The 27787-nt window shown below is 40.6% G+C and overlaps 1 protein-coding gene across 31 annotated transcripts in view; it reads left to right on the top strand.

Annotated features, from left to right (window-relative positions):
- The window catches only part of MAP2 (microtubule associated protein 2), a 325226-nt gene that overhangs the window by 214316 nt on the left and 83123 nt on the right, over positions 1-27787 (top strand). For all 31 annotated transcript variants that reach the window (XR_013261850.1, XM_077448385.1, XM_077448399.1 and 28 more), the window contains one exon: positions 9920-10200. Coding sequence is in view for 30 of the 31 variants with exons in the window: in XM_077448385.1 (XP_077304511.1) it covers positions 9939-10200 (262 nt within the window). In the remaining variant the exon portion in view is untranslated. The remainder of the gene's footprint in view (positions 1-9919; positions 10201-27787) is intronic.

Here is a 27787-nt window from a genome sequence, read left to right as displayed (position 1 = left end):
CAGTTCCACTATAAGTGACTGATCACCGCCATTACTAGTACACAAAATAAATAAATAAATCATTTTTTTTTAAAATATCCCCTAGTTAGTAGATGCTATAACTTTTGTGTAAACCGATCAATATATGCTTATTGGGATTTTTGTTTACCAAAAATATGCAGCAGAATAGATATTGGCCTAAATTTAAGAAGAAGTTACATTTTTTTTTACAATTTCTTCTGTTGGATATGTTTTATAGCAGAAAGTAAAAAAAAATATTGTTTTTTTTTTTTCACAATTGCCAGTTTTTTTTTTTGTTTATAACACAAAAAACAGAAAAAAACAGCAGCAAACAAATACCACTAAAAGAAAGCTCTATTTGTGAGGAAAAAAAGGACATGAATTATTTTTTTTTGGGGGGGTACAGCGTCGCATGACTGCACAATTGTCAGTTAAAGTAATGCAGTATCGTAAAAAATGGCCTGGTCATGAAGTGGGATAAATCTTCCAGAGGTCAACTTTTGCAGCAAAAATGGGATAACAGCTTATTTATATGTGTTACGTGTTCTCATTCACATAACATAACTTAAAAAAAAAAATCTAAAATTTCTGCTTACCGTTTTACTTACCTAAAACTCTGTATAGTTAACTCTGTATAAGCAGATCTTTATTATTAGTTGGAAATTAGATTGAACATTGTCTGTCTTAATAAACGGTTAAAGATCTCAAGATCTCAAGGCTTGGATTCTGCATTATATGCTAATATCCTTCTGTCAGTCTGTTCCTACTTTGTCCCTACTTATTGCACTTTTAAATTGTGCAGAGCAGCTTGCAATCCTCCCAAAGACCTGCTCCAAAGAAACAATAGAAATGTAAGAAATATTTTTTTTAAATATTATTTTTAAGCATGCTGTGTGAATGGAAACACATAATAAACATATAACATAGTTTTTCAAATTCGACAGCAAAAGTAGAACTTCACTTTAAGAAAAAACGGATTCTCTTTTTGTAAAACTTGCAGGGACAATGGTAATGTTGTTTGAGTACAGTATTGGCATATTTCAAATGACTGATGTTGAGGGATAGTTCATAATTCACAAAGAACCTGCTTCAGGTTAAAATCCTTATTTTACAGACAGAGAAATAAAACTTCTCAGCATCATACACATACCTGCTGACTTTTCCATAATAAATGATGCATCGCTGCTGAATGATGAAACAGTTCAGATTCAATAAAATTGCCATGCATACACTATGACCTTGATTTACTAAAGGAATAAAGCATTTTCACTTTCAAAGTGAATTTTCATTTATCTTATGAATAAAGTGAAACAAAGGGAAAATTCACTTTGCAAAAAATGCCCAATCGTGTACATGCACACTCAAGATACACTCTTAATCAACATAAAGGGCCGGTTCACACTGGAGCGTGTGTGGTGTTCTGTTTTTGACATCCCATTCATTTCAAGGGGTTGCAAAGGTGCATAAAAATGAGCAAAAGTACATCAGGTCGCAAATTTTAAAAGAGTGCTTCACACCAAACCACGTGGTACTGCGGTAATATGCAGTTTGGTGGCAGAAAACGTGCTGCGTTTTTTATATGTGTCCTACATGCATCTAACAAGGGCAGCATGTGTGGTGTGGGAAACATGCATGGAAACACACCTTTCCCACACCGCTTTCTGGTATGTACTAACTACTGTATTTATTGGTGTATAACACACATTTTTTCACCCTGAAAATCGGATGCAAATAGCGTGTTCGTGTCATACGCCGATACTTAAATTTTAGCTACCTCAGAGGGGGCAGGGAAGGGGGTGGTGCAGGCCCCGTCAGATTACATATAGTGAGAATCTCCTGTTTACTTGGCGGCCTCTGTAAAAGGAAGTGCCATCTCCTGGACTGCCATTGGACCACTGTTCTGTCTATCATAGGAGATTCTCACTGTATGTAATCTGTCGGCGCTCATCCTGCCCGCCTCCCTGTTCCCTCTAGACTGCAGATGGACATCGATCAGGCTGCACTGATGGCAATGGTGAGGCTGCTGCATTGATGCCAATAGTGAGGCTGCTGCATATATGGCAATGGTGAGGCTGCTGCATTGATGTGGACTGATGAGGCTGCATTGATGTGGATTGATGAGGCTGCATTGATGGCACTTGTGAGGCTGCAGATGGGCATTGATCAGGATGCATCGATGGCAATGGTGAGGCTGCAGATGGGCACTGACCCTTATTTTGCTTCAAAGTTCCTTATTAACCGGTTCCCGACCAGCGCACGACGATGTACGTCGACAGAATGGCACGGGCAGGCATATTGGCGTACAGGTACGTCCAATATTCAATGCCGCCCTGCCATCGGGAGCGCGCCGCCGGCAGCGTGCTCCCGCGCTGGTCGGGACGCCCGTGAGTCCGGTCGCGGGACCCGCGGACTTGATTGCCGCGGGCATCCCCGCGATCGTCTCACGGGACGGCTGAATGGAGGAAATGCTGTGTAAACAGCATTTCTCCATTCTGCCTAGCAACTAGTGACGCTGATCTCTGCTCCATGTGATTGGAGCAGAGATCAGTGTTCACTAAATGAAAGCCCAACCCCCCCACAGTTAGTAACACACCCCTAGGAACACTTAACCCCCTATATATATATATATATATATACATTTATTTATTTATCTGCGTGTGTAGGTACAAAAAAAAATATAATTTTATATATATATATATATATATATATATATATATATATATATATGTAAAATTATGTTATATTATATTCTGAACATAATCTATTCTCAGCACTTTACTATATTTACAGTTTCTTTAAATTACCTTATAATAATTAGTCAATGTACATTATATGATGTGAAAATAGAGCAAATTAATATTGTATCTACTTGCTGAATGGTGGATTGTGCTCAGTACGATAAAAAGAATCAATTCAACTAGCATTCATTTGACTTGAAATGGAGTAATAGTGTCTAGCCCTTTCCTTTCTTGCTACACAATGCAGCCCTTTCACCAGGCCACTCTCCAGATTTCTCATCTTATTGCAAAGTCTTAACTGTCCTGAAAATAGAGCATTTGTTGGAGCTCTACAAGAAGCAATTGAAATGATTTATTTGAAAAAAACAGGAACAATGATGGTCTGTTGTGAACCACAGCTCTGCTTCTGTTTGGCATTAATAAAGCACCTTAAATAAAGAAGGATTGGGTTAATTTTTAGGAACAGGAAGTATCCCAGAAATTTTGGAGACTGGGCATTATGAATCAAATATACTACTAAAGTTAAACCATCAACCAGTGGTTGCATTAGTTTTATTTTTTTTCAGCCTTTATGAATTTTTTTTGCACCTGATCTTACTGCTGGTATCATATTTGCAATACTAGGGTGACAACAGTTACTCACTGCACTTTATCTAGGGAGGAGCATCCTTGTCATCCAAAGCTGCTAACTTTAGATTTGGACTATAAAATACCTCCCTCTCTCCTCATTTATGTAACACATGGTGGTGTGTTCTGTATTTCAGAGAGAAGAACTGGGCAGGGATTTCAGTGCAGCACAGGCAGGCAGGTTAGGAAGTTACATGCTCACAGGATTATTGGCAGAATTAACAGGTATTATTTTACATCTGAAAACAAACACTTAACAGGTAAAACCCAATCAATGGTATATTTACCAGAGCAAAGGGAGACATGGTGTAGAAACTTATTGTTGGAGTTTGCATACATTACATTTAAAATGTTTTACATTTACAGAACTGCCTAAAAGCAGACATTGCATTGTGACTGGTGACTACCCCTGTGGCACTGGTTTCACTTGGTTACTAAACACTTAATTTCTTTAAATTCAAAGCTAAGCCCTACTCCTGGAGATGACCAGGACAAGGTTACATTCAAAGCTAAGCCCCACTCCTGGAGATGACCAGGGCAAGGTTAAATTTAAAGCTAAGCCCTACTTCTGGAGATTACAAGGACAAGGTTAAATTCAAAGCTAAGCCCTACTCCTGGAGATGACCAGGACAAGGTTAAATTCAAAGCTAAGGCCTACTCTTGCAGATGACCAGGACAAGGTTAAATTCAAAGCTAAGGCCTACTCCTGTAGATGACCAGGACAAGGTTAAATTCAAAGCTAAGCCCTACTTCTGGAGATGACCAGGACAATGTTAAATTCAAAGCTAAGCCCTACTTCTGGAGATGACCAGGACAATGTTAAATTCAAAGCTAAGCCCTACTTCTGGAGATGACCAGGACAAGGTTAAAGGAAACCTATCATAAGATAAATATGGAAGCTGCAATTTCTTTGCTTGGATTTTCTGCTGACCTGCTGGGTTCAACTGACATGGGACAATTATACAGATTGGGAAAATCAGAGAAACATCAGAACTCATTAGTTGCTAAACCAGAGGGTCAGCATGACAGATAGGCAACTGACATTAGCAGTGCTAGAGGTCAATACTGGCAGCCTACCTGTTTTCCTATTAACCTGATTAATTTATACCCCCAAATTTATAAAAGCTTACCCCTAGTAACAAAGTGAAACCACAAACAAAAAGGCACATAGACTAGTCTTTTCTTGATAACAAAAGTAAACCATGCTCCTTATGGCTATTAGTCTAATCTACTATTAGTTAAGACTAATGTTCAACCTTTTAAATTACTGACAAGCTTGTTTTTATAGTTAAATCTTAAATTGATTGTGAACCTTTCTTTTTTAAATAAAAAAAAAACATGGTAAAAGTACCTGCTCTGTGCAATGGTTTTTCACAGAGAAGCCCCTATCCTCCTTTTTCCTGGTCCACCCACCAGTGCTCCTGACTCCTCCTCCTCGCCAAGTGCTCACCATAGGAAACGTCTTGCAATAGGGACACTCGTGCAAGCTCACTCCTAAGCCGGCTCTGTGTGTCCATAGATTGGCCCTGCCCCTTCCCCCTCTTCACTGGCCACACTGCTGTGTCTTAGCCTATCAGGAGGGAGAGAGCTGCACAGCACTGGATCCAGATCATACTCAGGTATGTTTAAGGGGGGCTGAGGGGTGGGGGAGCTGCTCTCAGAATGTTTTTTACCTTAATGCAGAGAATGTGTACACTGACAGTGGGTGGGGGATCCTCTTCCTGCAACTGCTGTCACATTTCAAAATCAGTTTAGCTGACTCACAGCCCCATCATTCATTCACATGGATTTGTGAATGAGAAAACTACAAGTCCCATATTCCACCACTGCACTGCTGATGAGCACCCTCGTAGTCCATTCATTCTTCCTCCAGCTTTGTAACTAAAAGCTCATACAGAGGTAAAGGCAGAAAAGCTGGATGGAGAGTGCCTGACATATAATGCACATTTTTTTACTGCAAAAATATGTGCATTTATTATGTTTCCTTAAAAAGGTGAACTTAGTCTTTAACGTGTATTTGCTGTATTTGTGTTAACATTTAGCTGGTAAAAATTGTATCCATGATTGTTATTACATGTCATTATATGTTTTTTTGCATTATATTTTTGTAAAAATAATCAATTTACAGATTTGTAGCCACAAGGGGGCAGTCACGTGCTTCTCAGATATAAAGGAAGACACCTAGAAAGTGGATTATATTCCAGACTGGATGTAATTTAGTAGGGATAGTTGCCATACACTCTTAATGATAAACACAGAGCTTTATATACAGACTCATTTCACTTGCTAATCACATAAAAATATAAGCTTAAAGCGAACATGTTACTTTCCTCTGCATGGCCCAAACAGCGGCATTGGTACTTACCTTCTCTTTGCTGTCTCAGTTTGCCTCCTGCCTCAGTCTTCAGTCCTCGTCCCATATGACAGCATTGGGTGCCTACACTGCCAATCCCCAAGCACCAGAGCCGTCATGTGGGTGAGAAGGAAGTGAGTCACATGCTGCCCCATAGCTGTAAGGGGGGCAAAGTGAAGATGAGTATGTGTTTTTGACGAGGCCTCTGTTAAAATGAACTTAGTGCTTTGTCATGTGTGTCATTCAACATGACAGAAAACTATCGCAGTTTTAAGCTAGGTGCAGATATTGGGGTGGGGGCTGTTGAGATATTTACTGCTAACCTCCTTTTTACATGTTTATTCTCATTTGATTTCCAATCTTACCTGGTTTTAAATTACCCATAAAACTATTATCAAAATGATTGTCACCCTATGCTAAATTCTTGCAATGACTATCATACCTTAATTAATAATAAGACAGTGCAAAGTGCAAAACTAAAGTGCAAATTTCAGATGATCAACTCAGCCAATCTTAGATTTTAGCTTACTGATGCCAGATAATTTTTTTACCTGTTATTCCTTAGATTCAATAAGAGCCCTTTCACACGGGCTGTCCGGTCAGGACCGCCTGTCAGTTTTTCAGGCAGACCTGATCCTAACCTTGCACTCTCCCTATGGAGCAGCGGATGTCAGCAGTGACATGTCCCCTGACATCCACCGCTATTCCGATCCGATCCTGTTTGCCAAATCCAGACGGATGGTGGCCCTATTTTCCATCTGTCTGGCTGATCGGATATGATCGGGTAAATATCAGGCGGACTGTCCTCACTCGATTTCCCCATAGAAGAGAGCGGAACTGGGTCTGTCTGCGCTCTGCACAGTGAGCGGAGACGGACCTGTCATCCGCCTGCTCAGTTGGGATCAGTGGAATGATCCCACGCTGAGCAAGCAGAGTCCAGTTACTGACAGTGACCAGCCACTGACAGTCAACAGCTCTCTGCTTACTGAAGACTGAGAACTGAGCGATCAGCTGTCTTTGATTGCTCAGTGCTCAGTGTAGAGGTGGTGGGGGACAGATGCAACATTGGATCGATGCTGTATCCACATGGGTGAGAATGGATGTTTTTTAACTTCCTTCCTTTGCATTACTGGGTTCCTGGGTTTGAACCTTACCAGGCAAACTCTAGAGTTCTCTTTTTTTTAATTGAGAAAAGTTTTATTGAAATAAAAGAATAAACATACAGCAATTCCAGAACAGAGTCATGCCCATAGGTGAAACTAGTGAGTGTACAAAGTCAAAGTCAGGCGTAGATACAGACCAGGTGCACCATAGCAAGACCAGTGAACAAATTATAAGCCTTATGAGTGTCATCAGAAGAAAAATACATTTGGCAGCCTAGGTAACAGCACAAGGTATTCAGCCACACTCTAAAACCGTTGACCATAGGGATATAGCCATTAGAAGCCTATCCATGACCAAGTCCAATGGACTCAGGCTCAACATGTCCAACCAGACAGGCCCTACAGATTATCATACTTACGGGGGCAACCTCTCAAGATGTCCAACTGGGATGATGTGTTCAGGATGATGTGCAGTGTTATTTTTCCGCCATACATAGCGTTTTACTTTTAGGCCAAAAAGTTAAGTTTTGGTCTCATCTGCCCAGAACATGTTCTTCCACATGTTTGCTGTGACCCCCATATGGCTCCTTGCAAACTGCAAAGGTACTTCTTATGGCTTTCTTTCAACAATGGCTTTCTTCTTGACACTTTTCCATAAAGGTCAGATTTGTGGAGTGCACAACTAATAGTTGTCCTGTGGACAGATTCTCCCACCTGAGCTGTGGATCTCTGCAGCTCCTCCAGAGTTACCATGTGCTTCTTGGCTGCTTCTCTGAATAATGCTCTCCTTGCCTGGTCTGTCAGTTTAGGTGGATGGCCATGTCTTGGTAGGTTTGCAGTTTTGCCATACGTTTTCCATTTTCGTATGATGGATTGAACAGTGCTCAGTGAGATATTCAAAGCTTGGGATTTTTTGTAACAATAACCCTGCTTTAAACGTCTCCACAGCTTTATCCCTGACCTGTTTGGTGTGTTCCTTGGCCTTCATGATGCTGTTTATTCACTAAGGTTCTCTAACAAACCTCCAAAGAACAGGTGTGTTTATGCTGAGATTAAATTACACACAGCTCGAATTAGGTGACTTCTGAAGGCAATTGGTTCCACTAGATTTTAGTTAGGGGTATCAGAGTAAAGGGGGCTGAATACAAATGCACGCCACACTTTTCAGATATTTATTTGAAAACATTTTGAAAATCATTTAATAATTTATCATTTTGGTAGGTCTATCACATAAAATCCCAATAAAACACATTAATGTTTTTGGTTGTAACATGACAAAATGTGGAAAAATTTCAAGGGGTATGATTACTTTTTAAAAGGCACTGTTCCTCCCATACACTGTATCCACTCTTTGTGAGAAGGGGGATCAGGAGATTTCCAATTTCTTAGAAAAACTCTCCGGGCTTGAAAGAGGGTCCTAGCCACTGCCTCTCTAGCAAAAGCTGATAATTTGAGATCATCCAGTATACCCAATAGACATGGTTTAGGATAGAGTGGAATAGAGAGCTGGAAAACGGATTTAAGTGATTGTAAAAAAGTGGTATAAAAAAATTATAAATACCCTTTTCTCCTTTTTTATAAGTGATCACTTTCCCTCTGTTCTCAGCTGCATAAGAGCTGGGGGGAGGAGAAGCAGCAGTACACTTAACTTCCCAGTGATTGGTTGTGCAGAGGGGGTGTGTCAGGACAAGTCTGATCATTGAAGAAGAGCAGGCTAAGTTTCCAACACAGCTAGAGAGCTGACCATGGTGTGTTCTCATGCTTAGCGTGGTCAGTTTTGAATAGGAAAGCAGAGGGACTGGCAGGAACTCCAGGGATTTCACACAAAGGAAGCAATACAAAGACAACAGGATACATTCTAATAGAAGTACATGGTACAGCAGGCACATATCAGGAATATGAAGTGTTGAGATAACAAACACTTTAAGTCCCCCTGGTCTCGACAGCATTTACTGCATGTGGGATTGATTAGTGGGCCCATTTTGCACAACCTGTCTGGGGTATAGTGAGCCCTAAGGACTATATACATTTTCGTAACCCTCTGCAACACTTTTATAGAGCCTTGTGGACCCCTCTGGTCCTCTATAAAGGGGTCGAGATCCAACGCCCACCGCCTCTCCACCGTCAAGGGAAATTACTTCAGAAAGTCCGTCTGAAGCATGGCATAGAAGTGGGAGATGAACCCTTTAGTGGAAGCTGTGCTGGATATCATGTTAAACAGTAGAGTTGGAGACTGACTCCACACTATAGAGTGTTTAAGTTGAATGTAATAAGTGCATTGATGATGGCAGAGGAAACTTATCACACAGTTCTTCAAAAGTACATTGGGTACCATTAGAAAAAATGTGATGTATCTGAGTGACACCAGACTTGCACGGCCTTGGGGCTTGTTGCAGCTTAGCTAACTTTGGATAATTACCATCATTCTAGAGTTAGAATATTTTCCCTGTGTGGGTTTCTCTCCACATCCTCAATTTTTTTTTAGATCATAGACTTATAAACAAATTCATCCTTAAGTACATATGTGCTTGTTTTGTAGACATTACATTACATATTCCTCTGTTGCAGGGATTTATCTACTTAATTACTTAACGTCATTGTAAAGTCTCTTTTTTTTTATATAAAAATAAAATAACTTGCACTGTACAGTGGTTTTGCACAGTGCAGCCCAGATCTTCTTCTCAGGTCCCTCCTCGGTGCTCCTGGCACATCCCTCCTGTTGAGTGCCCCCACAGCAAGCAGCTTGCTATGGGTGCACCCGAACCCAGCCGTAGCTCTGTGTATCAATTCAGAAAAGAAGCCACAGTTTGGCCCTGCCCCTTGACAGCAGCGGGAGCCAATGGCGCCGCTGATGTTTCTTAACCAATCAGGATGGACGGCTGAGACACTCGTAGACATTGTTGAAATGAGAGGGGGTTCAGGTAAGTATTAGAGAGACTAAAGGGGGCTGCTGCATACAAAAGGCTTTTTATCTTAATGCATATAATGCATTAAGATAAAAAACCTTCTGCCTTTACAATCACTTTAATGTAAAGCACCGTGCAATATGTTGGTACAATTTAACTGATAAATGCACTATTCATTTTCTGTGGTTGCAGATTTGTGGTTGGAAGAAGCATGACGGATAACAGGCAGGATGAGCCCAAACCGTCCCACTGGGCACCAGGGCAGCTCACTGAGGCCTCATCCCTTCCTCACGCCACAGACATGAAGGAACAAGGGGGAGCAGGAGATGGGATAGTCCACAGCTCAAATGGTATTCCCTTCCGAGAGACAGAGGAAAGAGGATATGGGGAGCGGGCTCTCCAGGACTCCCATCCCACAAGCAAGGAGAATGGCATCAATGGAGAAATGCCATCTGCAGATTCAGAAACAGCAGGTATTTACACATTAAACTTACATATTTTTTGCAAGTTCTGATTTGAATTGTATTTACTTTTTTTTTATTTGCCATCGCTTTTTTTTTTTGTATATTGATGAATAGTAAATTATGTGTGTCAAAGAGAACTTGTTAATTTTGTCCATAGCAACTGATCAAGTTCCAGCTACCATTATACCGGTAGAAGTCTGTTGGTTTCTATAACAAAAGTGCTTACATCAGGGGTGCCCAACCAGTGGCCCGCGGAGCCCTCTGATGTGGCCCGTGACCTCCTGCTCTGTGATGGAATAGAATACTGTTATTGATAGTAAGTCACTAAAAATCTAAAAAATGTATCACTAAAATCACAGTGTATATATAGGCATGTCTGTTCTGCAGTGGTTACTGGGCTGCTTTCTGATCCGCAGGTGCAGAGCAGGGTTTTACCTGCACTGAGCCATAGGCCCCTTTCACACGATCAGTCAGACCCAATTGGACCCTCCATTCACCTCTAAAAAGTAGAAGCTGTAAATGGACTTGTGTCCGCTTACAAACGCCTACCTCCAATCCGATCCGCAAAAAGAAAAAAGTAGAGTGGGCTCTATAGAGTAGAGTGAGCTGCCATGCACCCGCTCCACTCATTGTGACCCCTGACCAGTTACCAAGTCGCTTAGGTGGCCCTCACTCTTCAAAAGGTTGGGCACTCCTGGTTTACATGGTAAAAGGGGATGTAGAGAGCTAAGAGAATTTGGCAGCAGAAGTTGCGTTGTAGGATATAATGTAGTAATAGGAGTAGTCAAGAACATCAGTTTCCATAAAGTAGAGTTCTATGAGGAGCTTGGAGGCTTGGTGACCGATTGCATACAAGACAGAGTTCCAGATGGTGATAGGAAATCCTAGAGATATAAGTGAGAAATGGGACCAGGAAACCGAGGGAAAGTTTTTCAACAGACACCCAAGGAGCTGGTGTAGTAAATGTGTGCTGCAAGAGAAATCTTTTGTTACCCACATCAACTAATCAACTTGACTGGTTGAATTTCCTTTCTGTAGTGTATGATTAATAAATTAAATTGAGATTGTGGTTTATGGTTAATTGTTATTTGCTCTTACAAGCATACTTTTCATAGTTCAGCCACTTCTGTTGTTGTCAGTCTGTCCAAAGAAAAGAATGCATTCCTTTCCTCTGTTGTGTATTAAAATGCATCCAAAGATTGAGGTGGGTCCTGGTAGTGTTGGGAGGAGAAGCATATCTGACAACCGCATGGTGTCCTGCCCACTATAGACATCCTGAGGAGGTATGGGGTGCTGGATTGATGATTCTGAAAGGATGAATATGGTTCATTTTTGCAGGCAACACAGTTTTTTCATAACATAACATAGAAATCTCAGTTTCATAGAAACATAGAAATCTTAGTTTAGTAAACAGTTGGAGGAGCCACACTGAAGAAGAGGTTTAAATTGGTTTAGAGGACCGGGGATGAATCTGCTTGAAGAGGTATCTTTTCATATCTTTAAGTAAGGTTTAATGCAGCCCTTGCACTGTTCATTTATTTAAAAAAATAGGGGTTAGGCTTTCAAACTTAAATGATCTATCCACCCCTATTCACACTTGACCATTTTGTAGCTTAAACCCATGCTTTTAAATTGTCTCTGTTCACGTTTGAGCATTCAGGTGTCTGTAGCACAACGCCTGAAGCTCAAAAAGGGAAAGGTACATGAACCAGTATTAACCACTTAAGAACCGGAAGATTTGCACCCTTAATGTCCAGGCCATTTTTTGTGATACGGCACCGCATCGATTTACCTGACAATTGCGCGGTCATGCAACGCTGTACCCAAATAAAATTGATGCCCTTTTTTTGCCACAGATAGAGCTTTCTTTTGGTAGTATTGGATTACCTCTGTGATTTTTATTTTTTGGTAATATAAACAAAAAATGAGTGACAATTTTGAAAAAAAAACAATATTTTCTACTTTTTACTATAATAAATAGCCCAAAAAAATTTTCTTTAAAAAATGTTCTTCCTGAGTTTAGGCTGATATGTATTCTGCTACATATTTTTGGTGAAAAAAATCACAATAAGCATATATTGATTGGTTTGCGCAAACGTTATAGCGTCTACAAAATAGGGGATAGATTTATGGCATTTTTATTATAATTTTTTTTTCACTAGTAATGGCGATGATCTGCACTTTTTAGTGGGACTGCGACATTGCGGCGGACAGATCGGACGCTTTTGACAATTTTTTGGAAACGTTGATATTTATACAGTGATCGGTTCTAAAAAAAAAGCCACTGGTTACTGTATAAATGTCACTGGCAGGTATGGGGTTAACGCTAGGGCAATCAAGGGGTTAAATGTGTGTCCTAGGAAGTGTTTCTAACTGTGGGGGGATAGGACTGCCTGGAGGAGGAGACCGATAGTTATTCCTAAGCAGTAGGAACAATAGTCTCCTCACCCCTGACAGAACAGACATTGACAGACTTCTGAAGTTGGAGTGATCGCGGGGGCCCGGCGGACATTGCAGCCACCTTGCACTGGCTCTGTCGTTGTGTTACGGGTGCACGCGCGCCCCCCTAGTGCCCGTAAAGTGGCCAACGTACAGCTACAACGCCTCGCACAGGGGAGCCAACCTGCCGCAGTATAACTGCGGCGGCTGGTCCTCAAATGGTTAAAGCAAAATGGGACAATATTTAGCCCCATTGACTTCAAACACACATTATGCATGTTTTTGAGATGTTCCCATAACAAAAGTTCACAGAGCCAAAAATTCAGGCCAAAAGAGAAGCTCCTTTATGGCACTTCACTGTTAAAAATGCACTATACAAGCCATCATCCAACACAATCAGGATGAGTCAGTGAATATTGAATTGGATGCAGTAATCCCAGAGAGTTTTCTTATTAAGTGTGTATATTGATTGTTAAATGATCTCTTACACAGTTCAGAAATAAATATGAATACACTACTAGTGAACGAGGTGAATAAGGGAGTAGATGGCATTAGTGTTGGGCCAAAAGTTATTGGGTGCTATTCCAGTGGCAGCTTCTAGACTCTCACCCTAGCCCCCTATTCTTCTTAAGAGATGCTAGTTGTGCAGTGCTAGAACAGTGTATTTGTGTTTTATAAAACACTTTGTAGTATACACAGCATTTACTGACCACTGCTGAGCTTGTTGACTTTGTAAAGCCCTTTTTAACGTCTCCCTAGCTGCTTTCTAAAGGATTCAGCTTATTAGACTACAATAAGTTTTATGAACCTTAGCTCTCATTAAATCTCCAACATTGCAGTCATTCTTTTTTTTTTTTTTTAAGCACATGTAGACCGTGGATGGATTGTTAAAATGAATCCCTAGCTAGAGGCATTAAATTGCATTGCTGAAATTCTCTGAAGTATGAAAAGGTCAGCTCTGGTGCCATTTAGATTTTAGTTATGATGTTTGGCTGGAGGGAATGTGCTATTCTAGGTGCAAATATGTTCTTTTGCCATTTGGTTATTTTATACAAGATGATGGCACCAGTTACTGATGCATTCACATTTCAATAAGGAATTATGAGCTAGAAACGATGCAATGCAGATCTTTTTTTTACCACTTTTAGATCCTGTTTCACAGGACAAACCAGTAAAGCCTACCTGCTGTTCATACCCAGCTAAACTTGTATTTTGTGTCCTAAACTAAATGTGAGAATATTACAATGAATTAGTGACACGACTAAGACATAAATGTTTGACCATGGCTAAAGCCCCATGCACATCAGAAATTCTGCCAGTAAAAGTTGGATGTGAGCTTTTGATCAGAAATTCCGACCATGTGTATGCTCCATTGGACTTTTGCTGGCAGAATTCCAGCCAGCAAAAGATTGAGAGCAGGTTCTCTATTTTTCGGTCGGAAAAAATTCCGACCAGAAAAAGTTCCGATCAGAAATTCCGATCATCTGTACAAGTTCCGACGTGCAAAATTCCTACGCATGCTGGGAAACAATTTGACGCGTGCTCTGAAACATTGAACTTTATTTTCTCAGCTCGTTGTAGTGTTGTACGTCACCACGTTCTTGACGGTCGAAAGTTCAGAGAACTTTTGTGTGACCGTGTGTATGCAAGCCAAGCTTGAGCAGAATTCCGAAAATCCGCTCCTGTGTACAGGGTATAAATGGCAAATTTGCTTGACAGCAGACTTCTCAATGCATTTATACTCACTAACCCACTCTCCCACTGCACCATGCCATCCCTTTCTCACCTAAATAGTTATACTCTCTAGAGACCAATCAGTATGGGCTCTACTTGCATGTTCATTGTGACAGCCCTCACAATGATCATTAGCAAAGTGTTCCATCAGGAATAAAGAATTGGGCAGGCCCTAGATGATGCAATTTTTTTTTCGTTGTGTTACATTTTTTGTTTAAGAAAGGATAATTGGTTGTAGCTTCCATCCCCTTCCTAGATTAACCCCGTTTGATACAGCAACCTTGCTTGTCTTTTGTGAGGAAAACAGGGAGTAATTCATTTTCATTAAATATACAGTGTACATTTTTTTATAATAGAAACAATGATTACCTAAAGTTACAGATGGCTTATGGTTCAGTGACGTCATTGCACTTATACTCCATTGAGAACTACGAGTCCCTCTGTTGCAATGGCCAATAGGCAGATTCCTGTGAATGAATGCCACTACTGCGCGGGCAGAGTCAGGCACAGCCACACCGAATTCAGAAAATGACAGGAGCCTTCAGGGAAAAGAACCCCTGGATTCTGTAAAAGTGGATCGGCAGTTTAGGAAGAAAGGGGGGTGGGGGGTGCTGCGGGCTGTGAATATGCTTCATGTTACTTCCTGAATTCCGGTGTAGCATGAAAACTTAACTAATTTTTTGTTTTGAAAAAAGGATGATGCAATTTTTTTTTTGTTGTGTTACATTTTTTGTTTAAGAAAGGATAATTGGTTGTAGCTCCAATCCCCTTCCTAGATACAGCAACCTTGCTTGTCCTTTGTGAGGGAAAACAGTGAGTACTTAATTATCATGAATGTATAGTGGAATTTATTTTTTATATTAGCAACCGTGATTACCTAAAGTTACAGATGGCTTATGATTAGGTGTTAGAATCATTCAGCTTTTCTTCTTTTTTTTTTTTTTTTAAAGTTTTTACTGTGCACACAAAGAATAATCATAGGGTACATCAGATAGGGGTTACATCAACAATTATAGGGCAGCAAACACACATCTATGTCAATAACATTGCAGATATCAATCTTCCCTAACTGAGCCATTCCGATCTCTGACCCTACCTTACGATGCAGTATACAGGCGGTCCCCGGGTTACAAAACAAGATTGGGTATGTAGGTTTGTTCTTAAAGTGGAAGTAAACTCCCCTATCGTTTTCAGCCAAGGAAGTTGCCATCTTTGCCTCTGTTTAATCTTCAACTGCTATGGTGCTGCACATGTGATTCGTTATGACACCAGCCATTGGATGGTTTGATAGTTTGGCTGAGAGCACAGCCAATGTGCAGTTAGCATTCCCGGCATTCCTTTTTTTTTTAACTGTTTAAATCCATGGGTTTACTTCCACTTTAAGTTGAATCTGTTTGTAAGTCGGAAGAGGTCCATTTTTTAATTGTAGCTCCAGCCAAAAAAAATATTTTTAAGCTTTTTGAGTAGCATAGAGAAGAGTTAACCCCTGTAACATTTGTTATGCTGTTTGTGCCCCTGTGCAGAAGATTTCACCTCACTTTCTGTCCCCATGACAATTGGATTTAGAAAATTTTGGGTTGTTGTGGAAACAAGTCTTGGTGATAAAGCATCAGTGGAGACAACTTTTCCTATAATAACTCTTCCAGGAGTGAATTTCCCTTCCTAGGGGTAGATTTTCTCTTACTTCCTGTTTCCTCCCTTTGTTTGTATGTAGGAGTCGTTTGTAAGTTGGATGTTTGTAAGTAGGGGACCACCTGTATGTGCTTTTTTCCTTTTTTTTATTTAACATTAAACAACAGAATCATTCAGCTTTACTTTTGTGGAATTACGATGGCAAACCTGATAATCCAAACATTTTGCCATTTTTTATTACATTAACTTAAGAATTTAAAAAGTATGTTGTTTAATCCATATCAGAAAACAGAAGACCAGTTTGTCTCCTAAATAAAAGCAACTATTGAAAAAAAAAATTGGAAAAGTGGATTTACATTGCCAGGCATAAAGTGGCTAAAGATGATAACATTTAAAGCTAAAAAAAAGATAATATATATTATGTGTTTAGTACAACTTTTTAAAGTTGTATGAGGAAGGCTAAAACAGTGAATTACTACAGGGCAGATGTAAAGAGTTACTTAAAGCGGAGGTCCACCCTAAAGTGGACCTTCCGCTCATTGGAATCCTCCCCCCCTCCGGCGCCACAATTGGCACCTTTCAGGGGGGAGGGGGTGCAGGTACCTGTACAGTACAGGTATCTGCACCCACTTCCGGTATAGCTCTCTGCGGAAAGGGCCGTAGATTACGCCCCTTTCCGAAAGTCCCCCGCTGCCTGCTGGGAAACACACAGATCCCAGAGGCAGCGGGTCCATCCTTATTGCGTAGCGCGACTCGCGCATGCGCAGTAGGGAACCGGGAAATGAAGCCGAAAGGCTCCACTTCCTGATTCCCATACCCAAGATGGCGGCGGCAGCACCCGAGAGCCGATCGAGAGATCGGCTTCGGGTGCCGACATCGCGGGCGCGCTGGACAGGTAAGTGTCACTATTTTAAAAGTCAGCAGCTGCAGTATTTGTAGCTGCTGGCTTTTAAAAAAAAAAAACGCGGACTCCCTCTTTAACCATCTAAACAAGCTCTTACAATGATTTGTAAAAACACTGTTGCCATTTAAGTTTGCTAAACAAACAGATTATTACACAAATTATTCACTCCTTTCCTCTGTTTTGTGAGAGGTGGGGTCCGCTACCTGATTCCCTTGCAACTTATAAATATATGTTTTACCAACTCGTAACACATTAAAGTGGTGTTGCACAAAAAAAAAAAAAAGATTAAAATTCATAAAAAAATTTAAAAATAAACTTTTGGAATTTTTTTTTTTTAAAACTTACCTCTAAATGCCTGTTGCTAGGGGGGTTCCTCATAGTCTGCCTCCTTCAGTGCCTGGGCTGGTGACATCACTTCCCCTCAGCGCAAGAAGGGCTCAGCTCTGCCCCCTCCCTCCTGTCAGTCATCTGGGACTGCGTGGCTAATCACGGCGCGTGGCGCCGCTCGCACATGTGCCCACAGTTGCAATGCCGGCGCCGCCGAGCGGAGGGGGGACGAGCGGAGCTTCGACCCCCTGCATCGCTGGACCCTGGACAGGTAAGTATCTGATTATTAAAAGTCAGCAGCTGCAGTATTTGTAGCTGCTGACTTTTAATTTTTTGTTTCAAATGGAAACTCCTCTTTAATATATCTCTAAGCTCTGACTAAAGTTGGGGTGTGTGTTCCATCTTTCTTTGTACCCCTAGGCCAAAAGTATGCTTGATCCTTGCTTTTTTTAATGCATTATTTTTTTTTATATTTTTATATCCCAGTATATCTTGATTGGCACAATCCCACAAGTTATTTGCATGCCTAAATAGTTAACCCTGAAGGAGTGAGGAGGTGCCTTGCAGCCCAAAATCCAAGCAGTGAAATAAATGATTGTTAGGGGTGGCTGCTTAATGCTTGGACTTCTAGTCACTCCAAAGTCATGTGTGGAGCGTAAAAGAACATGACTTCTGTTGACACGTCATTGGTCAGCATGCTGGCAAATTTTCAGTCATGTGTCCCGCTCATGCAAAATTTTACGTCATTCACATCAATCCCTGCCCTCAAGGAGCTTACAATCTTAAGTCCCTAACTCACATACATGTACTATGGCCAATTTAGACAGAAGCCAATTAACATACCAGCATCCCTTTGGAGTGTGGGAGGAAACCCGCACAGGCACAGGGAGAACATGCAAACAAAGTCACGTAGTGTCGTGATTGGGATTCAAACTGACAACCCTAGTGCTGCTAGGTGGAAGTGCTAACCACTTAGCCACTTAGCTGTTTTACGTTGCTTTAAACATTGGAACACCCAGCTAACATCCTGTCTTCTGTCCGCATTGAGAAGAACAGTGTGTTCCTAGTTTTAAGCTTTTCTTACTCTGAAATTCAATTTAGCATGGAACAGTGAACTGCAGTTCCATAAATATCACATACCTTATTTTCTGTGCATATATGGCACATTGCATACATTTTTTACATTTTCCTAGTATCACTTTTATGAAAAGTTACTTTTTAGGCTTAGCTGCCTTTTGAATATACCATTCTCTCTTTTAACCCTTTGTAAGAGATTGCTTTTAATTTAAGATACATTATATTTGAATTAGCAGTATGGACTGGGCCTAATGCCACAGTGCTTCATCTGAGCTGTCACTAAAAGGCTGAAAGGATCACTTGCATGTTTTAAAATCACTGTAATCTGTGTTAAACTTGGAAAAATACAAATTATGACATATAAGTGCATCTATCAATGAAGCTAGCCACATGTAGGCGTGACTTATGTTGATTTTAGCAAAGCTATGGCTAGATCAAGCGATATTCCATTTACAGTATCTGCTAAGTAAACCTAGCTATAGCTGCAGGATCACTCTGATAAACATACATGTTATTGTCAAAAGTATTGTGACGCCTGCCTTTACACGCATATGAACTTTAATGGCACCCCATTCTTGGTCTGTAGGGTTCAATATAGAGTTGGCCCACCCTTTGAAGCTATAACAGCTTCAACTCTTCAGGGAAGACTGTCCACAAGGAGTGTGTCTATGGGAATGTTTGACCATTCTTTCAGAAGCGCTCTAATTCATCGCAAAGGTGTCCTATTGAGTGCAGGGTAGTCAAGTTCCAACCCAAACTTGCTCATCCATGTCTTCATGGAACTTGCTTTGTGCACTGGTCCAAATCATTTGGTGGAGGGGGGATTATGGTGTGGTGTTGTTTCTCAGGGGTTGGGCTTGGCCCCTTAGTTCCAGTGATGGGAACTCTTAAGGTATCAGCATACCATGACATCCAAAACAATTTTATGCTCCCAACTTTGTGTGAACAGTTTGGCCCCTTCCTGTTCCAACATGACTGCACATCAGTGCATAAATCAAGGTCCGTAAAGACATGGATGAGTGATTTTGGGGTGGAGGAACTTGACTGGCCTGTACAGAGTCTTCAGCTCAACCCGATGAATTAGATGAATTAGAGTGGAGACTGCGAGCCAGACTTTCTCATCCAACATCAGTGCTTGACCTCACAAACATTCCCATAGACACACTACTAAACTTTGTAGACAGCCTTCCCAGAAGAGTTGAAGCTGTTATAGCTGCAAAGGGTGGGCCAACTCAATATTAAACCCTACGGACTAAGACTGGGGTGCTATTAAAGTTCATCTGCATGTAAAGGCAGGCTTCCCAATATTTTTGACAATAAAGTGTATTTTTATCAGAGTGATCCTACAGTTATACAGGTTTTCTTTGCAGATACTGTAGATGGACTATTGCTTGATCTAGCCATAGCTTTGTTCAAATCAACATAAGTCGTGCCCACATGTGGCTAGCTTCATTGATAGATGCACTTATATGTCATCATTTGTATATTTCCATGTTAAACACAGATTACAGTGATTTTTAAGCGATCCTTCCAGCCTTTTAGCTGCAGCTCAGATGAAGCACTGTGGCATTAGGCCCAGTCCACACTGCTAATTCCTAACACATGTCCCTCACAGCATGTGCTACTGGCAAACAGGGATCCATGATATAAACACAGGGAAAAAGACAGTACACACTCATTTTTGGCCTGAGGTTCACTAAGCTTCCTATGTGTTAAACTGAAATGAGTATTTAAGGAAGGATATTTTATAAATAGATAATAAATAATGCAAGATATCCAGCTCTATACAGAGATGCATATTTTAGCCTATACTGGTTTCTTAAAATCATTCAGGAGTCCTTCATTTTCTGTCTCCTGTAAAGTGGACCTATTTTTACAAAAGACTCCCCCACAAATCTACCCACCATGCTCCCTGAGAATGCTAGAAGGTAACAAATACCTCCACTGCATTAACCTTTGCTTCAGGATCCCATGGAGGCCAGTCACATGAACAAATGTGATTACATCAGCTTTGCTGAAAGAGCGCTTGGAGTGTAGATTATTTGAGCCTTCTGTATGGTAGAGATCACAAAACCAAAACCCTAGACATTTAGCCTTGTGACAGGCCATTATGAGATTCATCAGTAGAAGTTTCTCCAACCAAGTCAAGTACTTGGAGCCTCTTTTACATTTTTTTACTTTTAGAGATTGGAGTTGGCATAGTAGAGTGGTCATAGTAGTGGGAAGGCAGGCTTATGTAAAAAGAGGTCATTCAGATTAATAATTTAGTCAGCAAAGAGGCATAACTGCAAATCATGGTGCTTGTGTAACAAAATTGTGTAAGTGGTCTCCTTTGACCCCAGCTTTACTCAGCTTCACCGGCCTGAAAGGAGCTTACATTGAGAACCTTGGAAAGAATCAAAGTTCACTAATTTTCTATACTAAAAGATCCATATCTGTACCTTGTTGCAGGAGTGACACATTACTAATTTATGTTGTATGTTCTGAAATTTTCCAGGGGGTTGTGGAGGGTCTACGGCAGGGATATGGAATTAATGGATCTCCAGCTGTTGCAAAACTACAAGTCCCATCATGCCTCTGCCTCTGGGTGTCATGCTTGTGGCTGTCAGAATCTTGCTATGCCTCATGGGACTTGTAGTTCTGCAACAGCTGGAGGTCCGCTAATTGCATATCACTTGTCTACGGGATGACAGGTGACAAATGGACGGAGGCATTTTATTGTCACAGTATGGGCCATAGGTAAAGTTAAAATCTTGATAGAAGGGAGTCCTTGATAAGGCAGATGGTTTAGTTGTTACCAGTTAATATACTGTATATCCTGTAAGTTTTGAGAGAACATTTTTTTTTTAAATATGACTAAGACCAAGATTTCTGTGTACAATTTTGTCCACCCACTTGTTTATTCATTGATCTGTTCATATGATCGTGTAAAGAATCCACATTAACTAAGAATATTGCTTCATAACTAAATGTGTATTTTTCAGTTTTTGCATTGGAGCCTGCAAAGCATTGCAATCGCCATTAGTGTATTGCAGGTGCAGTGCACAGGATACTTCAGGTCCTGATCTTTACTTATGGGGCCGGAGGAAGTATCAATGGACTACAAGTTCAATGATGTCACTGTACTTGTCCTCCATTGAAAACTGTGAGTCCCTCTGTTGCAGTGGCCAATGAGCAGATTCCTTTGAATGAAGGTCGCTACTGCAGGGGCAGAAAAATGCACCGAATTCACAAAATGACAGAAGCCTTCATGGAGGAGAACACCTGGATTCTGTAAAAGTGGATGGCCGATTTAGGGGGAAGGGGGGCTGCGTACTGTGAATATGCTTAATGTTACACCATAAATTTCGATGTAGCATGAAATCTTAACTCATTATATAGTTATATAGTAGTATTTTATTATTATTATTATTATTATTATTATTATAGCCTTATATTTTGGTTACAGGAGTGTTTGATGTGTAACTGCAGTTTCATACATAGTAATTATTTGCATATGGGTAATTTGTGTTTAGTAAATACTGTACTACTACAGTGGTGTGAAAAAGTGTTTGCCCCCTTCCTCATTTCCTGTTCCTTTGCATGTTTGTCACACTTAAGTGTTTCGGAACATCAAACCAATTTAAACAATAGTCAAGGCCAACACAAGTAAACACAAAATGCAATTTGTAAATGAAGGTGTTTATTATTAAAGGTGAAAAAAAATCCAAACCATCATGGCCCTGTGTGAAAAAGTGATTGCCCCCCTTGTTAAAACATACTATAACTGTGGTTGTCCACACCTGAGTTCAATTTCTCTAGCCACACCCAGGCCTGATTATTGCCACACTTGTTCACAATCAAGGCATCACTTAAATAGGAGCTGCTTGACACAGTAAGGTCCACCAGAAGATCCTTAAAAGCTACACATCATGCCGAGACCCAAAGAAATTCAGGAACAATTGAGAAAGAAAGTAATTGAGATCTATCAGTCTGGAAAGGGTTATAAAGCCATTTCCAAAGCTTTGGGAATCCAGCGAACCACAGTGAGAGCCATTATCCACAAATGGCGAAGACATGGAACAGTGGTGAACCTTCCCAGGAGTGGCCGGCCGCCCAAAATTACCCCAAGAGCGCAGCGACGACTCATCCAAGAGGTCACAAAAGACCCCACAACAACGTCCAAGGAACTGCAGGCCTCACTTGCCTCAGTTAAGGTCAGCGTTCATGCCTCCACCATCAGGAAAAGACTGGGCAAAAATGGCCTGCATGGCAGAGTTCCAAGGAGAAAACCACTACTGAGCAAAAAGAACATCAAAGCTCGTCTCAATTTCTCCACAACACATCTTGATGATCCCCAAGACTTTTGGGACAACATTCTGTGGACCGATGAGACAAAAGTGGAACTCTTTGGAAGGTGTGTGTCCAAGTATATCTGGCGTAGAAGGAACACTGCATTTCAGAAAAAGAACATTATACCAACAGTAAAATATGGTGGTGGTAGTGTGATGGTCTGGGGCTGTTTTGCTGCTTCAGGACCTGGAAGACTTGCCGTGATAAAAGGAACTATGAATTCTGCTGTCTACCAAGAGATCCTGAAGGAGAATGTCCGACCATCTGTTCGTGTACTCAAGCTGAAACGAACTTGGGTTCTGCAGCAGGACAATGATCCTAAACACACCAGCAAGTCCACCACCGAATGGCTGAAGAAAAACAAAATGAAGACTTTGGAGTGGCCTAGCCAAAGTCCTGACCTGAATCCTATTGAGATGTTGTGGTATGACCTTAAAAAGGCCGTTCATGCTCGAAAACCCTCTAATGTAACTGAATTAGGACAATTCTGCAAAGATGAGTGGGCCAAAATTCCTCCAGGACGCTGTAAAAGCCTCATTGCACGTTATCGCAAACGCTTGGTTGCAGTTGTTGCTGCTAAGGGTGGCCCAACCAGTTATTAGGTTTAGGGGGCAATCACTTTTTCACACAGGGCCATGATGGTTTGGATTTTTTTTCACCTTTAATAATAAACACCTTCATTTACAAATTGCATTTTGTGTTTACTTGTGTTGTCCTTGACTATTGTTTAAATTGGTTTGATGTTCCGAAACACTTAAGTGTGACAAACATGCAAAGGAACAGGAAATGAGGAAGGGGGCAAACACTTTTTCACACCACTGTATATGGTATTGAGCAGAAAAAAAGAAAAGATTTTCTGTGTGTAGCAAAATGTTTATGATGAGGGAAATTATTTATGTACAAGGGTTTATAGATTTTTCAAGTGGATAACTGGCCAGGAACTGAAAATTGTCTCTGTTTTTGGTAGCAAGCCCAAAATGATCTACTTCCTTTGACTGTTGTCATGACAACCTTCCAGACAGGCTTGTTTTTTTTTTTGTGTTTTTTTTTTAGCTATCATGCTGTGGGACAACCAATCTCAATAGCTTATGCAGGGCAAGAATATCACTATCTTCAAAGCATGTGGAATGAAAGGAGATTGTTTTGGTAACTTTAAATATCTCCAGAGTGATGCAGACTGCTCAATTCCAAACATATGCACCGATTAGGTGTACAAAAGGGTTCCTCACATGCAGTGAACCATGCATAAAGGAAAATACCATATTGTTTGTAAAAACAAAGCATTCATCCCTACATCAGCTGTAAAAATTTCAAAGATTTTAGGAAGCATTTATTGTAGACCTTTATCTGCTTTTTTTTTTGTATTTTTAAATGTTCTGTAACAGTAAGGCCGCGTACACACGCGGGGACTGTTCGCTCAACTTTGTCCGTCAAACAGTTTCAGCGGACAGTCCGCTCAAAATTAGCATGGACGGACTTGCCCACACACGACGAACGAACAGTCCGCTGAAACCGTGCGCGATGACGTGAACGGCACGTACGACGGGACGAAAAATACGACGTCCTATACACTGCAATGCAAACTTCGGCGTGTAAATCCTTTCTGAGCATGCGCGGAACTTAGTTTGACGAACAAGCCTACACACGAGGGGACTGTTCGCTGAAACAGAGTTTCAGCGGACAGTTTTTCGGAATTTCCGAAAAACTTTGTTCAGCAGACTGTCCGCTGAAACTGTCCGCTGAAAGCCCACACACGAGCGGACTGTCCGCCGAAACACTGTTCAGCGGACAAAGTTGAGCGAACAGTCCCCGCGTGTGTACGCGGCCTTAGACATTCTGATATGGTGACATATTTGGAGCCAGTGCACAGGTGTGAACTGGCTCTTTGGGTCATTTTAAGATACACATGATCTTAATCAGACTAATGGTTACATTAGTTAACTTTCAAATGAAAAACAAAAGATGGATTTATTTGTATAGTTACATTGGTCCAGCTTGGACCAATGTAGGTGTATATATTTTATACTTGGCCGATTCACATCCCATGCCGAGTAGCCAACCTGCTATCTAGTAACCACAAGGGTGGAGATTGTGGCATCACCGCTGTGCCTCTTCACCTTGTCCAATCAGAGAAGGCTTTGCATTAATTCAGAAAAATGCATCTCATGTCATGTCATCCTTTGAATGGCGTTCACGCTGAGCAAATGACCCCCTGTAGTTACTAATCAGTAAGAAAGCAGCATGGGACACAGAAGACAGTGAGGATCACTGTAGTAGCAACAAGGTATGGGATCAGCCCGGTATGGAATATGTATATTTAAATTAGTATAGACAGGACCAATGTAACTATGCAAAAAAAAAAAAAAAAACATACCTGAAATTTAGCTTGAAATTAAATGATTTTTTATTATTGTTGGTAGCATATTAAAAAAATCATGCAGTTAGCTGTTATAAGTACACATTTCCAAGGATGTACTACTTATATTCACTTTTACAGCTTCCGAAAAAATATGTAAAGCATCACACTTTATCCAGCTAAAATTGTGAATGGCATATGCTAAATTGTTGTTTACATATCAAGCAAAGGGTTGTTTAAAATGTGAATATGGGCTGGTCCATTGCAGAGACACTGTCACTTTCTTCAGCTTAGGGTGATTACAGTAGCCAGTTCCATGTGTTGAGAGATAACCCATGGCAACCAGCAAAATTTGAGAAAGTGGCTAGGGCCAAAATTAAGATTTGTAAAAAAGGGTGAAAATGGCAATTAAAAATAACAGAGATATTAAGAGACTCAGAAAAATGTTGTAGATAAAAAATGTTAGAGACTCCATCTCTATACATATTCCAGCATTTAAATAAATAGACCTGTGTGCAATGGTGTCATTAACAAAGCACAGCGTAAGCTATGGTTCTTTCCTGGAAAAAGATGTTGCCTTGGGTAAACCTTTACTACTCCTACTCATTTTTAATTTAAAATACAGTCAATGCTAAATATTTTTATTTAATTAATATCCATGGTGCATTGGTAACACCAGTGGGAATTGCTACATAGCATCTGGTAGACCAGCAAGAACAGTTGCATTTTTCTTTTTTTTATTACACCAACAAAAGCACTATTAGGATGTGTTTATTAGCTAGAAGACATTTTCTTGCTCCTGGGCCTAATATTTATTTATAATAGATAAATTGAGGCAATTGTGTGTCTGGCCGGGGTATTAATAATGGAGTTAAGAGATGGGGGCACAGGTTCACATTTGGCTCTTTGCCCAGAGGAGTTTAGCTATGCCCCTGAGTCATAGATTAGAATATCTTTATAATTTAGGTGACAGACCCGCTTTACTATGGTTTAGCTTTACTGGTAGATGGGTGGGGAGCCCATTGTTTGGATATGAGCCATCGTAGAACCAATTCCAAACAGTTGCTGTGGAAACACGTTGCACCCTGCCAGCAAAAGAGAGTCATGTTTTGACTGCACTACACTGATGATAATTATAACCTTACTTACACTGGCTCCATTTTTGTATTTATAAATCAAATGAAAAAAGGCTCATGTCTCAATAAATGATATAATTTTGTGTATAAGATCAGCACTATTTCAGCTTTGTCTCAAAAATATTCTCTTAAATATAACTATTACATATGATGTCCATTATGCATCTCTTTTTCTATGAATATATCTCCCTATGGTAAAAAAAATCAAATAATCTCCTACATCTGATGCCAAATTGCTGCCTCTAGGAATTGCTTTCTCTGTAAGCAGATGCCTAATTGTTACCTCTCCTACCTTCACCCATTAGGGGCATACTTATGTTAATGTACATGGTAAGAGACAGGTCTATGTTGATAGCCCCAGCTAGAAAGTAGTTTCCATTTTTTAGCAGGACAGAATATTTTCATTACTACATACTGTTAAACAGAACCCATTGCAGATTGTACTATTTAAAGAAGAATTAGCTGTTTGATGAGCTCTCTAGACTTTTAGAATAGACTTAAAGGATTTGTTAATTTCTTTATACAGTCGACATCTGTTTTTACTTGGACAGATGTCAGAAAACTGATTGTATTGGTCAGCTGCAAATATTCTCACATAGGAAATAAATTAATTGAACAAAATATTTCTATAACTACAGATTTAGTTAATGGTATTTTCTCATTGGGTCTCATAATACAGTAGTGTTAATAGTTAATGATGGTACCATCTTGTCTTTTCTTTTAAGATTCAATAATCCAATCGCTCCAGGTTCAAAGGTTCACAGATTTCAAGACCAGTCTACATTGGCAGCTTGTCTGTCCACATTTAGCTAACTAATGGTATCTTCGGCAATTAGTGCTGTGGCCTTAATCATTTAGGAATCTGGACTTGAGCCTTAAAGTGAACCTGCCACCCATTTTCAATTTTAAAGGTAAAAGGTTCTACCTAACAGTAGACACCAAATACGGTAGCTCACAGAAGTGAATACACTCCTTACATTTTTGTAAATATTTTATTATATCTTTTCATGTGAATACACTGAAGAAATTCCACTTTGCTACAATGTAAAGTAGCGAGTGTGCAGCTTGTATAACAGTGTAAATTTGCTGTCCCCTCAAATGAACTCAACACACAGCCATTAATGTCTAAACCAATGGCAACAAAAATAAGTACACCCCTAAGTGAAAATGTGCAAATTGAGCTCAAAATGTCAATATTTTGTGTGGCCACCATTATTTTTTAGCACTGCCTTAACCCTCTTGGGCATGGAGTTCACCAGAGCTTCACAGGTTGCCACTGAACTCCTCTTCCATTCCTATATGATGGCATCACGGAGCTGGTGGATGTTAGAGACCTTGAGCTCCTCTACCCTCCGTTTAAGTATGCCTCACAGAGGCTCAATAGGGTTTAGGTCTGAAAACATGCTTGGCCAGTCCATCCCCTTTACCCTCAAATTCTTTAGCAAGGCAGTGGTCGCCTTGGAGGTGTGTTTGGGGTTGTTATCATGTTGGAATACTGCCCTGCGGCCCAATCTTCAAAGTGAGGGGATCGTGCTCTGCTTTAGTATGTCACAGTACATGTTGGCATTCATGGTTCCTTAAATGAACTGTAGCTCCCAGTACCGGCAGCACTCATGCAGCCCCAGACCATGACACTCTCACCACCATGCTTGACTGTAG

The sequence above is a fragment of the Lithobates pipiens genome, unplaced genomic scaffold (assembly GCF_037356315.1).
Source record: "Lithobates pipiens isolate NorthernLeopardFrog02 unplaced genomic scaffold, aLitPip1_a1.2 Scaffold_22, whole genome shotgun sequence".
Lineage (NCBI taxonomy): Eukaryota > Metazoa > Chordata > Amphibia > Anura > Ranidae > Lithobates > Lithobates pipiens.
This window is presented reverse-complemented; position numbering and strand designations above follow the sequence as displayed.